This window comes from Heptranchias perlo, chromosome 7, assembly GCF_035084215.1.
Source record: "Heptranchias perlo isolate sHepPer1 chromosome 7, sHepPer1.hap1, whole genome shotgun sequence".
Classification (NCBI taxonomy): domain Eukaryota; kingdom Metazoa; phylum Chordata; class Chondrichthyes; order Hexanchiformes; family Hexanchidae; genus Heptranchias; species Heptranchias perlo.
Genome location: NC_090331.1, coordinates 36,323,471 through 36,338,052, shown reverse-complemented (window position 1 = coordinate 36,338,052; position 14,582 = coordinate 36,323,471). Strand labels below are relative to the sequence as shown.

The 14,582-nt window shown below is 39.2% G+C and overlaps 1 protein-coding gene across 1 annotated transcript in view; it reads right to left on the bottom strand.

The window, feature by feature from the left end:
• LOC137323995 (uncharacterized) overlaps positions 1–14,582 on the bottom strand; it is a 98,489-nt gene that overhangs the window by 12,843 nt on the left and 71,064 nt on the right. Inside the window, exons 26-30 of the mRNA XM_067988166.1 lie at positions 12,208–14,468; positions 11,874–12,110; positions 11,567–11,779; positions 10,475–10,571; positions 1,721–1,873 (exon numbers count right to left, since the gene is read on the bottom strand). Coding sequence (XP_067844267.1) covers positions 1,721–1,873; positions 10,475–10,571; positions 11,567–11,779; positions 11,874–12,110; positions 12,208–14,468 — 2,961 coding nt within the window. The remainder of the gene's footprint in view (positions 1–1,720; positions 1,874–10,474; positions 10,572–11,566; positions 11,780–11,873; positions 12,111–12,207; positions 14,469–14,582) is intronic.

Here is a 14,582-nt window from a genome sequence, read left to right as displayed (position 1 = left end):
GCCAACCCACCTCCCTCCTTATATCGTGCCCTTAGTGTTTCAACTCCTATAATAATGCTTACGCCTTTTGCTCAATTATAAATTGGTTTCCAAAACAATAAAATCTTTTATTTCTAAAAAACAAAATAAAGTGTGTAAATATATTTCTTAGCGCTTACTTGAAACAATCCTACATATTCTTGATCCTCATCCAATAAATAGATTGAGGGGTAACATGACTGTATTTGTACAGCAAAGCTCGTTATTCATATCAATTGTAAAAGATACACAATGAAAAATGTCAGCAGACAAGGAGACTCATTAGCAGAGACAGAAAGAATGTATTGTGATCTGTTGCAACTCTTCAGTGTGTAATTCCTCTGGTATAACAATGGTCATATCACCACTACAAGCTGAATGTTGTGTCCAAAGTATTGCTTACAGAGAACCCAAAGCATTTTTTATATAAACACTATCCCAAGGCCTGAGAGATCTACAACAAGAAAAATATTCTGCACACACTGTGTATGTATAATAATTTTTCACTATTGAATTAAAAAAATTACTGGATAAAGTATAACATAATGCCATCTTTATTCTCTCAATCGTTACTTGATGGGGTTAGAATTTCTGCTAAGTCTAGAAAAAATACACTGACTTCTCATCCAAGGTTAAAGGAATTTTTCTATGGACTGCATCAACATTAAAAGTCCTCACTAAACAATTTCGGGTGGTTGGCCAGGGTAGATCTAGCCGAAAGTCGGCCTTGTTTATAGCCCTTAGAGAACCTTGCCAGGCTCATAGTTTTCACCCATTCTACAACCGAATTTTTACGGTTGTCGAGTTTATTTTTTTGCAACAGTACAGTCCCTTGGGAAGCAGCCACTTCGGGGTCGATATTAACTCTCCCATGACAGGCAGAATAAGGTCGGAGGGAGGGGGGGGGTTTAAAAATTTAAAATCAAGAAACATGTCGCTAACCAGCCATGTACACGCCCGTTGCCGCTTTTACGCCGGTGAATTGCGTGCCGTGTCTGTGTCCCACTCTCGAGAGGCGGGACACTTCATTATAATTTTTAAATCAGGCTCCCACAGTGCAGTTGGGAAACAGAATTTAAAAAATGATAATGAGGTTAAATTTGGCAGGGCATCCACATACCCCCCGCAAACATGCTCTCCGTTTCCCTTATATATAGGGGCCTTAGTGTTTCAACCCCATAATTTTCTATCCATATTTTGACTGAAGAAGTTCAAGGGCCAAAAGCTTCACCGTCTCATTTAGTCGTTCATTTATGTTACCTAGGGACGAAAATACCGCATCCAGTTTAACACTGACATTCTCCCATAGCACAACTGTGAGTTAGTTTAAGTCAATGAACACTCCAGAATCATGAACCTCCACATGATACTGCATGGCACAAAGCAGGTAATCAATTTTTGATGTGAATTTTTTATTGTACCTGCAAATAATTTTTCACATATTAGTTACAAATCAAATTATTATTTTAAAAAATTGTAAATAAATGTTAGTTAGGAGATAAATTGAGTTCAAACCAAGGTCAGCACTTAAAAGGTTGAGTGCTACTTAAAAGGTTATCATATGATACTGGTTATAACTATTATACATTACAAATCATAAAAATTATTAATATTTAATAAAAAGCTTGTATAGAAGACAAAAAACATAAACATTCTATTATACTGACTAGTCCAGAGTACTCTGGCATATTTGGTTAAATACCTGCTTTAAGTGTAAAGTTATTGTTTGATGAATTGACAATGACATCAGTGGACTCCTTTGTTATGTCTCCAGTTACTACTTGCAGCAAAATCTGTCCTATTTTCATTTCACCTAGATTTAAGGTAGATAGAGAAATTCTGCTGGACAAAGATTCTGTAAAAGAAGTTTCCAAAATTGTGTGTTATAAAATGGTACTGTAATGCACTTTTCAATTAAGGAAAACATTAGTGCTCATCACAGTGGTAAGAATACATTGATGTACCTGGCTTGGCAAACACAAATCATATGCAAATCTCTACATCTTAACAATATTCTATAAAACTGTGAAACAGTCATTAAAATACACAAGCTACTCTCAGATAAATGATACTGTTTTAATAAAGTCTTTAAATTTGTTATAATGATGCTGACGTTGACACTATTAGTACTAAAAACCAATCCCATTGCAGTAGATGCAATGCTTTTTCACACTAAATTGATCATGGGCAGAGGATTATTTGTTCAAACTCTACCTGGGGCTTAGAAACTCAAATGTTCCAACACAGCAGTGTTTTCATAGAAGTAGATTGCCTGCTTTAAATAGTGCTCAGCCAAAGATTATTGAGATTTCAAGTCCCACCATGGGGATGGGACATCAAAAGAGTATGCCGGGGTACAGCTTTGAAAGAAAAAATGAACCAGCAATCATATAGCGCCTTTCAAAATCTCAGGATGTTCCAAAATGCTTTACAGCCAATGAAGTTCTTTTGAAGTGTAATTATTGTTGTAATGTAATCACAGCAAGGTCCCACAAACAGCAATTAGATAAATGACTATATAATCTGTTTCTCAGCGATGTTGGTTGAGGAATAAATGTTGGCCGGAACACTAAGTGAACTCTCCTACTATCCTTCGAGTAGTGCCATGGGATCTTTTACAACCACTTTAAAGGGCAAATGGGGTCTCGATTTAACGTCTCATCTGAAAGACGCCATCTCGAACAGTGCAGTACGCCCTCAGTAATGCACTGAAGTGTCAGGTTAGATTAAATATTCAACTCTCTGAAGTGGGACTTGAAGCCATGACCTTCTGACTCTGAGGTGAGATGCTATCACTCAGCCGAAGCTGACACCTTTGAGGTCCAAAAGATAGAAAGCACTACAAACTGAGGTAAAATAAATCTCGGCCAAGGGACCAACACTTGTTACCAACAAATATAACTTAAAAACGAAATTATTTAGTACACTCCAAAAAGGTTTGCAATATTTTGTTGTCAATTTCCATTCATTTGAATGAAAAGAACCATTCTCTCCTGTTTTCATCTTTCTTAGGGCTGTGGGCTAAGTAACTTATAGCATAAAACTAATTTTAAAAATAAATTAAACTTAATTTAGTTATAGCAAAGAGCGTTTTTTTAGTGAATTAAGGTCCCTAGTGTAATTAACATTCTCTAAATTAGGAGTAATTTAAAGGAGTAAACTCCTTAAAGGGAGTAACGAACAAGCTTAATCTAAGGCAAGTCATGGCAGCAGAGCTTGCACCCGTGATATGCTCCTCCTGCGCTATGTGGGGAGTCATGGACACTACCGGTGTCCCTGGCGACCATGTGTGCAGGAAGTGTGTCCAGCTGCAGCTACTGGCTAACCGCATTTCAGTGCTGGAGCTGCGGGTGGATTCACTGTGGAGCATCCATGATGCTGAGATTATCGTGGATAGCACGTTCAGTGAGGTGGTCACACCGCAGGTAAAGATTACGCAGGCAGAAAGGAAATGGGTGACCGCCAGGCAGAGTAAGAGGACGAGGCAGGTAGAGCAGGAGTCCCCTGGGGCCATCTCCCTCTCAAACAGATATTCCGCTTTGGATATTGTTGGAGGAGATGGCTTATCAGAGGAATGCAGCAAGAGCCAAGACCGTGGCACCATGAGTGACTCAGCTGCACAGGAGGGGAGGAAAAAGAATGGGAGAGCAATAGTGATCGGGGATTCCATCGTAAGGGGAACAGATCGGGGTTTCTGTGGCCGCAGACATAACTCCAGGATGGTATGTTGCCTCCCTGGTGCTAGGGTCAAGGACGTCATGGAGCGGCTGCAGGACATTCTGAAGGGGGAGGGTGAACAGCCAGAGGTCGTGGTCCATATCGGTACCAACGACATCGATAAAAAAAGGGATGAGGTCCTGCAAGCAGAATATAGGGAGTTAGGAAATAAATTAAAAAGCAGGACCTCTAAGGTAGTAATCCCTTACTACCAGTGCCACGTGCAAGCGAGAGCAGAAATAGGAGAATAGAACAGATGGATGCGTGGCTTGAGAGATGGTGTAGGAGGGAGGGGTTGAAATTCCTGAGGCATTGGGACCGATTCTGGGAAAGGCTGGACCTGTACAAGCTGGACGGGTTGCACCCAAGCAGAACCGGGACCAATATCCTCGCGGGGGCATTTGCTAGTTCTGTTGGGGAGGGTTTAAACTAGTATGGCGGGGGATGGGAACCAAAGAGCAGGTACAGATAGGACAAATTCAGACCAGGAAACAGGAAGTAGAAAAGCCGTTAGTGACGTAGTTAGCGACTCAGAAAGGCAAAAGAAGCAAAGGTTAAATAGTGTTCAGCACAGGAATTTGACGGGGTTCAAGGGTATACACTTCAATGCAAGGAGTATTACAAACAAAGCAGATGAGCTAAGGGCACAGATAGACACATGGCAGCATGATAACATTGCTACAATGGAAACCTGGCTTAAAGAGGGGAATAATTGGCAGCTCAATATCCCTGGATATAGAGTTTTCAGGCAGGATTGAGTGGGTGATAAAAAAGGAGGGGGCTAGCATTATTGGTTAAAGAATCAATTACAGTTGTGAGAAGGGATGATATGCTAAATGGATCATCAATCGAGCTAAGATGGGTTGAGCTAAGAAATAAAAAAGGGGCAGTCACACTACTAGGAGCGTACTATAGACCCCCAAATAGCGAAAGGGAGATAGAAGAACAAATATGTAGGCAAATTTCTGAGTGCAAAAATAAGAGGGCAATTATAGTAGGGGACTTCAACTACCCTAACATCAACTGAGATTTAAACAGTGTGAGGGGCACAGAGGGCGCAAAATTCTTGATCGGTGTCCTGGAGAACTTTTTTAGCCAGTACGTGACAAGCCCAACAAGAAGCGATGCAATTCTAGATTTAGTCCTGGGAAATGAAGACGGGCAAGTGGGTGAAGTGACAGTGGGTTACCATATTGGGGATAGTGACAACAATTCAGTTAGTTTTAGCATTATTATGGAAAAGGACGGAGTTAAATCAGGAGTAAACGTTTTAAATTGGGGGAAGGCAAATTTTACAGAACTAAGAGGTGATTTGGCAGAAGTGGACTGGACACAACTACTTGAGGAGAAATCAGTGGCAAGCCAGTGGGAGGCACTAAAAAGTGAAATTCTACGGGTACAATGCAGACACGTCCCCTCAAAGAAAAAGGGTGGCACTGCCAAATTTAGAGCCCCCTGGTTGTCTAGAAGTATACGGGGTAAGATAAAGCAGAAAAAGAAAGCTTATGACTATCACAGAAAACTAAATACTGCAGAAAGCCTAAAGGAGTATAGAAAGTAGAGGGATGACGTAAAAAAGGAAATAAGAAGAGCAAAGAGAGGGCATGAAAAAACATTAGCTAGTAAGATTAAAGAAAACCCAAAGATGTTTTATCAGTACATTAAGAACAAGAGGATAGCTAAGGAAAAGGTGGGACCTATCAGAGATGATAAGGGTAACTTGTGTGTAGAAGCAGAGGATGTGGGTAGGGTTTTAAATGAATATTTTGTCTCCGTAGTCACAAAGCAAAGGGATGATCCGGACATACTAGTTAAAGAGGAGAGGTGTGAAATATTGGATAAGGTAAACATAACACGAGAGGAAGTACTAGAGGAACTGGAATCCTTGAAAGTTGACAAGTCACCAGGGCCGGATGGGTTGTTTCCTATGCTATTGAAGGAAGCCAGGGAGGAAATAACGGATGCACTGGGGATCATTTTCCAATCCTCACTAGATACAGGGGAGGTACCGGAGGACTGGAAGACTGCAAACGTAGTACCATTGTTTAAAAAGGGTATGAGGGAAAGGCCAAACAATTATAGGCCGGTCAGTCTTACCTCGGTGGTGGGCACACTATTAGAATCAATATTGAGAGATAGGATAAACTGTCACTTGGAAAGGCCTGGTTTAATCAGGGATAGTCAGCATGGATTTGTTCAGGGAAGGTCATGCCTTACAAATCTGATTGAATTCTTTGAGGAAGTGACAGGAGGATTGATGAGGGTAGTGCAGTGGATGTTGTCTACATGGATTTTAGTAAGGCAAGGTCCCACATGGCAGACTGGTCAGAAAGGTAAAAGCCCATGGGATACAGGGAAATATGGCGAGTTGGATCCAAAATTGGCTCAGTAACAGGAAACAAAGGGTAAAAGTCGATGGATGTTTTTGCGAATGGAAATCCCATTTCCAGTGGTGTGCCACAGGGGTCAGTGTTGGGTCCCTTGCTGTTTGTGATTTGGACTTGAATGTAGGGGGCATAATTGGCAAATTTGCAGACGACACAAAAATTGGCCGTGTAGTTGATAATGAAGAGGATAGCTGTAGACTCCAAGAAGATATCAATGGGTTGGTGGAGTGGACGGAAAAGCGGCAAATGGAGTTCAACCCGGAGAAGTGTGAGGTAATGCACTTAGGGAAGGCAAACAGTAAAAGGGAATACGAAGTAAACAGGAATATATTGAGAGGGATCGAGGAAGTGAGAGACCTTGGAGTACATGTACACAGGTCCCTGAAGGTGGCAGTACAGGTAGATAAGGTTGTGAAGAAGGCATACGGAATGCTCTCCGTTATTAGCCGAGGTATAGAATACAAAAGCAGGGATGTAATGATGGAACAGTATAAACTGGTAAGGCCACAGCTGGAGTGTTGTGTGCAGTTCTGGTCACCACATTACAGGAAGGACGTAATTGCTCTGGAGAGAGTGCAGAGAAGATTTATAAGAATGTTGCCAGGGCTTGAAAATTGCAACTATGAGAAGAGATTGGATAGGCTGGGGTTGTTTTCCTTGGAGCAGAGGAGGCTGAGGGGAGACTTGATTGAGGTGTACAAAATTATGAGGAGCCTAGATAGAGTAGACAGGAAGTACCTGTTTCCCCTAGCGGAGAATTCAAGAACGAGAGGACATAGATTTAAACTGACTGGCGGAAGGATTAGAGGGGACATGAGAAAAAGCTTTTTTACCCAGAGGGTGGTGGGTGTATGGAATTCGCTGTCCGAATTGGTGGTTGAGGCAAGGACCCTCAACTCTTTTAAAAAGTAACTGGACCTGCACCTAAAGTGCTGTAAACTGCAGGGCTACGGACTGGGTGCTAGAAGGTGCGATTAGAATGGGCAACTGGTTGTTCTTCGATACGACGCAGACACGATGGGCCGAATGGCCCCTTTCTGTGCTGTATCTTTTCTATGGTTCTAACCACAGATTTTAAAAGGCACAAAAACGAAAACAAAAATATTTTGTCTGCTCATTCTGAGGACAAGTAAAAAGTCCCATGTCACAAATGGTAAAGGGATTCCGCCTTCCACTTTCCTATAAACAGGATATATGCTTTATTTTGATATTGTCAAATAAGAATTTACAACATAGAATGCAGTACACAATGTTTATTAGAAACATACATTACTTACATCGAGTTACCTCAAAACTAGAGCAGAGAAACAGGCTATTCAGCCTAATTTGTCTATGCCAGCGTTTATGCTCCTCCCTCCCTACTTCATCCATCCTTATCAGGACACCCTTCTATTCCTTTCTCCCTCATGTGCTTATCCAGCTTCCCCTTAAATGCAGCTATGATATTTGCCTCAACTGTTCCTTGTGGTAGTACAGTCCACATTCTTAACACGCTTTGGGTGAAGAAATTTCTCCTGAATTCCCCATTGGATTTATTAGCAACTATTTTATATTTATAACCTCTATTTTTGGAGTCCACCACAAGTGGAAACATTTTCTCTACATCTACCACTCAGCCTTCTACTTCCTAGAGAAAAGAGTCCCAGCCTATTCAGCCTTTTCTGATAAGGATAGCCTCTCAGTTCTGGTATCAATCGTTGTGAATTTTTTTTGCACCCTCTCCAATGCCTCTATATCCTTTCTATAATATGGAGACCAGAACTGTGCACAATACACAATAATTTTACACAATTATATTTGAACTTGAATAAATTTTACTAAAGTTAAATTCAGTTAAAATAGCTTCACAGGTGCTTTATAAGTTCACTAGGAACTTTCTTATGCAGTTGTTTGAGATTGTTTGGCTCTCCAGGAACTAGATTATGACCAAACAACTTCTAGTTCCTAGTGTCCAAAATGTTATGTAATTACATGAGATGGATTTGATAACCAGTCAATGGAACTAGAAATATCAGTTAACTTGGAAACAAGTTTAGACACTTAAAAATGTTTGAGCTACAAAATTCTGTTGAATTGCTGATCTGAATTCAAATCAATTTCCAAATTAGTTGACTGACTCTACATATGCTCCAAATCCAAACATAATAGACTAGCTGGCAGATTGAGATTTGCTGACATATTGTGCTATTGAATTAAAAACCTCAACCATTTAATAGATAAATATGAATAGCGTGTCTTCACTAATAGTCCCATTGTAAAAGTTTACTTGCCAAAATGTTGGCTCATCTGCTCAAATTCCTCAAGTCCATCAATCACAGACCAGATAACTTGGCCAGTTCTCAACTATTCTGCAGGGGGAAGACTTTGTGAGTGAAAAAAATCAGTATGATCTGTGGCACCTTGAGTGCTGGAAAGTGACAGTGTAGAAATGAAAGGTTGCCAGCTATGTATGTGTGTGTGTGTGTGTGTGTTGGGGGGTGGGAAGGAAATTAGATTCTATTTCAAACAGAAATTTATAAACTTTTATACTTGCACACTTAAGGGTATGTTTTGGTAATCTGAATTTTAGTACTTCATTAGTTACAGGCTCAGGCAGGGGTGTAGGACTGCTTTGCCTGAGTTTTGACACCACATGTGGCCCACAGGCATCAGTTTGGACAACCTTGATCTAAGGGAATACTTAAAGAAAAATTGAATTTTTTGGGACACTTTATCACCCTAAATATGTGTATAGCTACTTGTGTATCTCAGCTTTCCTTTGTTCATGAGTTTTATACTTCAAAAGCTTTCATCATAAGTGACATAGAATTTGTTCTCCATTCAGGATGTTACTGAAGTGGAGCTTCATTAGAACATGAAAGAAGGGGTTCTATGCAAAATATCTGCTCTCATGTTCATATCCGTCCAAAAGAGTTTCCCACGATTGATTTGTTAATTTAACAAATGGTTTCCTCTTCACAATTTTCTACTCTTCAAGAGTATTTATGACAGTAGCAGCTGAATTGATCTACTGCTAGTGCAGCTTTCACAGAAGAGATCTCCTGCATTATCTGACCACCAGATTTTTTTTGGTGATTTCAGTCTTTGTCACATTAATTATGTTACATTATTGTTGGTTGCCCATTTATTCTATTTTCAAATTGCTGAATTGGTCACAATATTCCTAACATAAATGCATGGAAAACTCTAATATTAGGCTTTATCAGTGGGAAAAGCCATTTTATAATATCCACATTTACATGCAGTGTCTGTTATACTTGTAGCTGTTACTGTGATTAATATTTACAACATTAATACCCCTGCCATGTAAAAAAGTAGGTGCACAGCCCATAACAGGTACTGGGGGTGAAATTCATCCTGGGCAGTTGAGCTGAACTGGCAATAATGCATTGGCAGCCGATTTTACAGTCCACCTGCTTTTCTTTTTCATTGATTTCAATGGAGAAAAAAATCAGGAGGAATGTAAAGCAGGATGCCAATGCACTATCATCTGTTTTGCAATACCGCCCAAGACAAATTTCACCCCATTATGGTTTGGACCATGAAAAACAGCACGCATTTGCAGTGGGTGATAGTGCAGCAATCTGAGAGCACCTATCACATGCTCACAAAAGAAGTAAATTCTATGTTGAACTGAATCATTTTTGCACCTAAAAATAACCTAAATTTAAAATATTTCAACTAAAGTTGCTACTTACTGTTACCTAAAAGTTTAATCAACTGCATCCTCCTTCAAATTAACCTTTCTGAAATTTCCTCTAGTACCAATAGAGGCCCAACCTGCAGTCGTCCGATTCCCCTCTATAAGCCAGGCTTCAGGTTTCTGGTCCCACAAGGTTTTGAATATTTTACCCATCCTGAGCATTGCATCTTTTGAGATGCTGAGAACATTTGCTGTAAAATTGGACTTGGAAAGTTCAGCTCAACTGATAAGAATTCAGCAGTCAACCTTTGATTCTTCAGTAATTATGTAGTTTCAGCTGTTTCTTCAAGTTCAATAATTCATTCAGTTCAAATTTCTCCAATGTCTCCAGCACTCAGTCCAAAAATTATTTCACAGAATACACACAATAACAATTCTCAATAAAAAGAGACAGTTAAAGAGACTTCTATCAGTTCTCTGTACATGGTTTTTAAAAGGGGTTTTATGCTTTTCTTTAAAACAGCATTGTCTTCACGTCATATATTTGACACATTTTTTAAATTTTTCTGCAATGGCATGATGTAAACCATATCAAAATCTTGATGCATCATGGCAAAAGTAACACACTCTCTTCTTAAAGAAAATGCTCTACAGATTTCATAGAGTCATGCATGGAATCAAAGTGCATCTGAACCAACTAAGTACTTACCTGAGGATTTCTGTTGTGCAATGTTATGTGCTGTCTTGAGTTGGGTGCTTTTAACAGGCTGACTGTTAAAATGTCTTTTGAATTCCTCAGACAATGCCTAAAGAACAGAACATTTTAAACAATGAAATGGAACTGGTCTTTAATCACTAAATATAAACTGACTTAGGAATAGACAGCAAAAGATGATATAATAAAGTAAAAAGCTTAAGACTGGGAGGTTCATGGAGTTCTACAGGGATCTGTTTCAGATTCCCTGCTGTTCATACTATTTACAAATGGCATGCATACTATTATAAAAGTTAGACCATGCTGAGGTGGGACAGACTTGATAGAACAGCTGGTCCTTTTTTGTATGTTTGTATATTCTAATACAGCCATTGGTAGATCCAATGGAATGCCCATGGTGAGCCACAGTGGTGAACTGCTAGCAATGAGAATGCTGCTGTGGGAAGAGTGCACTAAAGGAGTGTTGAATTGAAACAAAACAGCAGGGAAAAAAACAAAAGCTTCAATGCATGAAGTTCACTTTGTTGAGTCAAAAATAGCAATCACAATGAAAGTCTCAGTAACATGGCAGCCTTGCTTTAAGTGGTGCAGTTCTCCAATAAGCAGCTCCCAGGCTTCCCAGAAACCATTTTATACAGGTGTTTCGTAAATCAAGAGCTTCACTGCAAAACTGGAGTGGGACCAATTTGTATTAATCTGTATTGTATAATGGTGCCAACTCATGCAAAAAGCACTGCCTTTAAATTAAAGAAACTTTTGTTCCTAGGAATCAGGAGCTTAGCACCAGTATGCTGATTCTGTGGGCCACATCCACTGCTAAGGAGGGATTGTTCCAAGTGCATCAATGTGGAATTGGCCCTACTATTTTTGTTCCACTAAGACACTGATCTACTTAAGTGTCCAATAACAGAAGAGGGACAACATTAGCTTGAGAAATGAACAATTACCATAACAATAACAACCTCAATTTAATGTACTTAATTGAATAATTTGTATTCGTTTTCTTGCATCACAGAACTAAAAAGCCTGAGACATTTACGAAGTACTGAAATTAAGCAAAATAGGTTACCAACAGAGGAAACATACCTGAACAGTAGGATCATCACTAGGATGCACTATAAAATGAACTGCTTTTAGATGCTTTCTGTTGGTGAATTTTAAAACTTGCTCAAACATCATTCTTGCAACAAGATCCTTTGGAAAACACAAGTTGCCAGTTCCAATCGCTGGGAATGCGATGGAACCCAGCTGTAATGCTTCTGTGTTCTTCAGACATTCCTTGATTATCTTTCGTAACACCTGGAAAGTAATTTCACACCAAGTGTTTCTATCCAGTAATATAATTCTTCAAAAACATGTAGAAATGCTGAATTGACATTGGGAAGTGTATTACCTTTTCTGCATCTCCATTTCCTCGATCCCAGTGAGGAACAACAACGTGAAACACTTCATCACAGTTAAGATTACATCCCTTTGTTTGATAGACCTTTCCTTCAACAACTGCTTTGCCCCGTTTTTCATTCCAAAGCAGCTGTTGGAGCTGTGGGCCAGCTTTCTGTGATATTGCTCGGGAAACTGCACCACTGGCAAGGTTTAGATCAGTTCCCGTTGTATTTACAATGACAGCAGTCTAAAAACATAAACAGTCATAATAATGGTAAAATGTGCTTTTAAAATTGATTAAAATTAACATAATCTCAAATAACTACTTTAAAGAGAAGGCTTACTGTTGCATCTTGAATATTTCCTTTGACAACAAGGATGTTTAGACCTTCCTTAGTTTGTGCATCATGCAGACAATTTATGTTTCTTCTATTTCTCACACTGTCAACATCAAGCCTTTCTGGCTGCGCAGGAGAACTACTTGTAAATTCACCTAATATTTTCTGAACAGCATCTGAAACTGCGCGAACCGTTTTTTCATTACGGTTCACCAAGTGGATCTCTTTCAATATATTACCTCCAGGTGAATCTACACAGTGTTCTCTGATTGATCTGACAATTATTTCTGCACACAAAGGCAATGGAAATCCAAATATTCCCGAACTAATGGCAGGGATTGCTATAGATTTCAAATTATAGGTTTCTGCTAGACATAGACTCTCCTTCACGGCCCTTCTTAAGCATTTCTTAGCTGTGTCTGCATCGGTACTCATCCATCTTGGACCAACTGCATGAATCACTTTGGAACATGGTAGGTTACCAGCATCAGTAATAACTGCATCACCAGGCATAAAACATCCATATTTGTTTACAATCCTATTACATTCGTTTTGCAATACTGGACCTGCTGCTTCCAACAGAGCTCCTGCAAGGCCTCCAATGTGCTTTAGATCTTCATTTGCTGCATTGACAACCACATCAACATGACACTTGCACAGGTCTCCTCTATAAATAACAACTATAGGTCCACCAGGCAATTGTACTTTACAGTGAGCCTGACCCAATTCACCATCATCTCCAAAGACACCATGCTCAATAGGTCTTAGAACACAATTAAATTTATGCATTGCAGCAGTAACATACACATCTTCTTTTTCTTTGAAAAACTTCTTTGTTCCTGGATTGGTAATTTTCAGGACTGAACTAACTACTGTGGAAACTGCATCTGAAAGTAATTTCTCCACTTGACAGACATTCTCTTGGGGACCAGATACTAAAACACTTGTATCATTTGCCATATTGGTAATTTTTATTTTCACGCCCATTGGTGGGTTTTGGAAAATGTCCATTTTCTTAACAGCCATCAAAAACTGCAGGACTGCACCAGATTTAAATGGAATGGTCTTTTCAATGTATGTATTTTTTTGGACAAAATCCTTAAGCATTTCAAACGCTTCCATGACAGCATCAGAATAGCCAGAGATAATAATCTGCACATCCCCTTTGACTGGTATCTCTTCAATTTCAATCTGTTTACTGGAAGAATTCAACCTTGTGTCCAATTTTTCTTTTAGTTGTGTCCATTCACTCTTTCCAATGACATTTCGATCTTCTATCTCAATACACTTGAAATCGAGATGTTTTTTAATTTGTTTTTCTGCTGCAGATACAGAACTATCTGTATTTCCTATCAGCAGAACATAGTTATCTTTAATGTCATACACAGCATTGATTCCATTTGATGTGAACAAGCAGCAGGAAACTTCATTGTGGTCTACTCTTTGTAGAAAACTAATAAGATGAGGGTTCATATCAGCTTGCTTTTGTTTCATTTGAACGAGTCCTTCCAATATCTTACTTTTGGCAACATAAACATCTGAAGGCAAACCATGTAATGTTATACATCCTGCAGTTGAGTTGTATTTCATGCTGAGGTTTGGGAACAGTTTGGACACCTTCTGTTCAAGACCATCACTCAATAATATACTATACCTAGCAGGAGCAATAGACACTGTCTCAGTCACACTTTGCTTTTCCCTTTCCAATTTTTCAATGGCACTATCCATAACTGATTTGAATGTTTGTTGTAGAGTATCTACACTGTCAGATTCTCCAGCTACTATTACTTTTCCCTTTAAAATGTCTGGTATAACAGCAACATTTTGGTTCAAATACCGATCAAGGTCTCCCTGAATTACTTCCCAGATTTGTTGATTCAGATCATTTTCAATAGCCTTGTACTTTGACAGGATGTGCATTAAATTGCCTGAAGCTTCCCTTTTCCAGTTCTTTGCAAGTTTTTCTAACGAGCCCTCATGTCTTGAAACTGTTGGAGATATCTTGATCGAGTTTGCTTGGTCTGATTCTGGCATTGCAATGTCACAGTAGTGTACTGACATTTTGTCATTGATTTCTGCAATTCGTCTTCCATCATTTTTAAGAAACTGCAGGATGTACGGATTAATATCCACAGTGAAGGGATCTGGCATTTTCACAATTGGTCTTTTGTTCCCATAAAAAGCTGAACCCAAAGACTTGTAGTAGGGATAGACATGGATTGGTGTTTTATCAATAATGTGTGTTTCAGATAGAATGGTATCCAGAACTGTAAATAAAACAAAAAAAAATTATGTTCTGGAAACAATAGTTAAATGGCCTACCTTTTAAATGCCAAAACAGATCAAGATAATTGTTTAATTCATCAGTGTTTTCTAATATA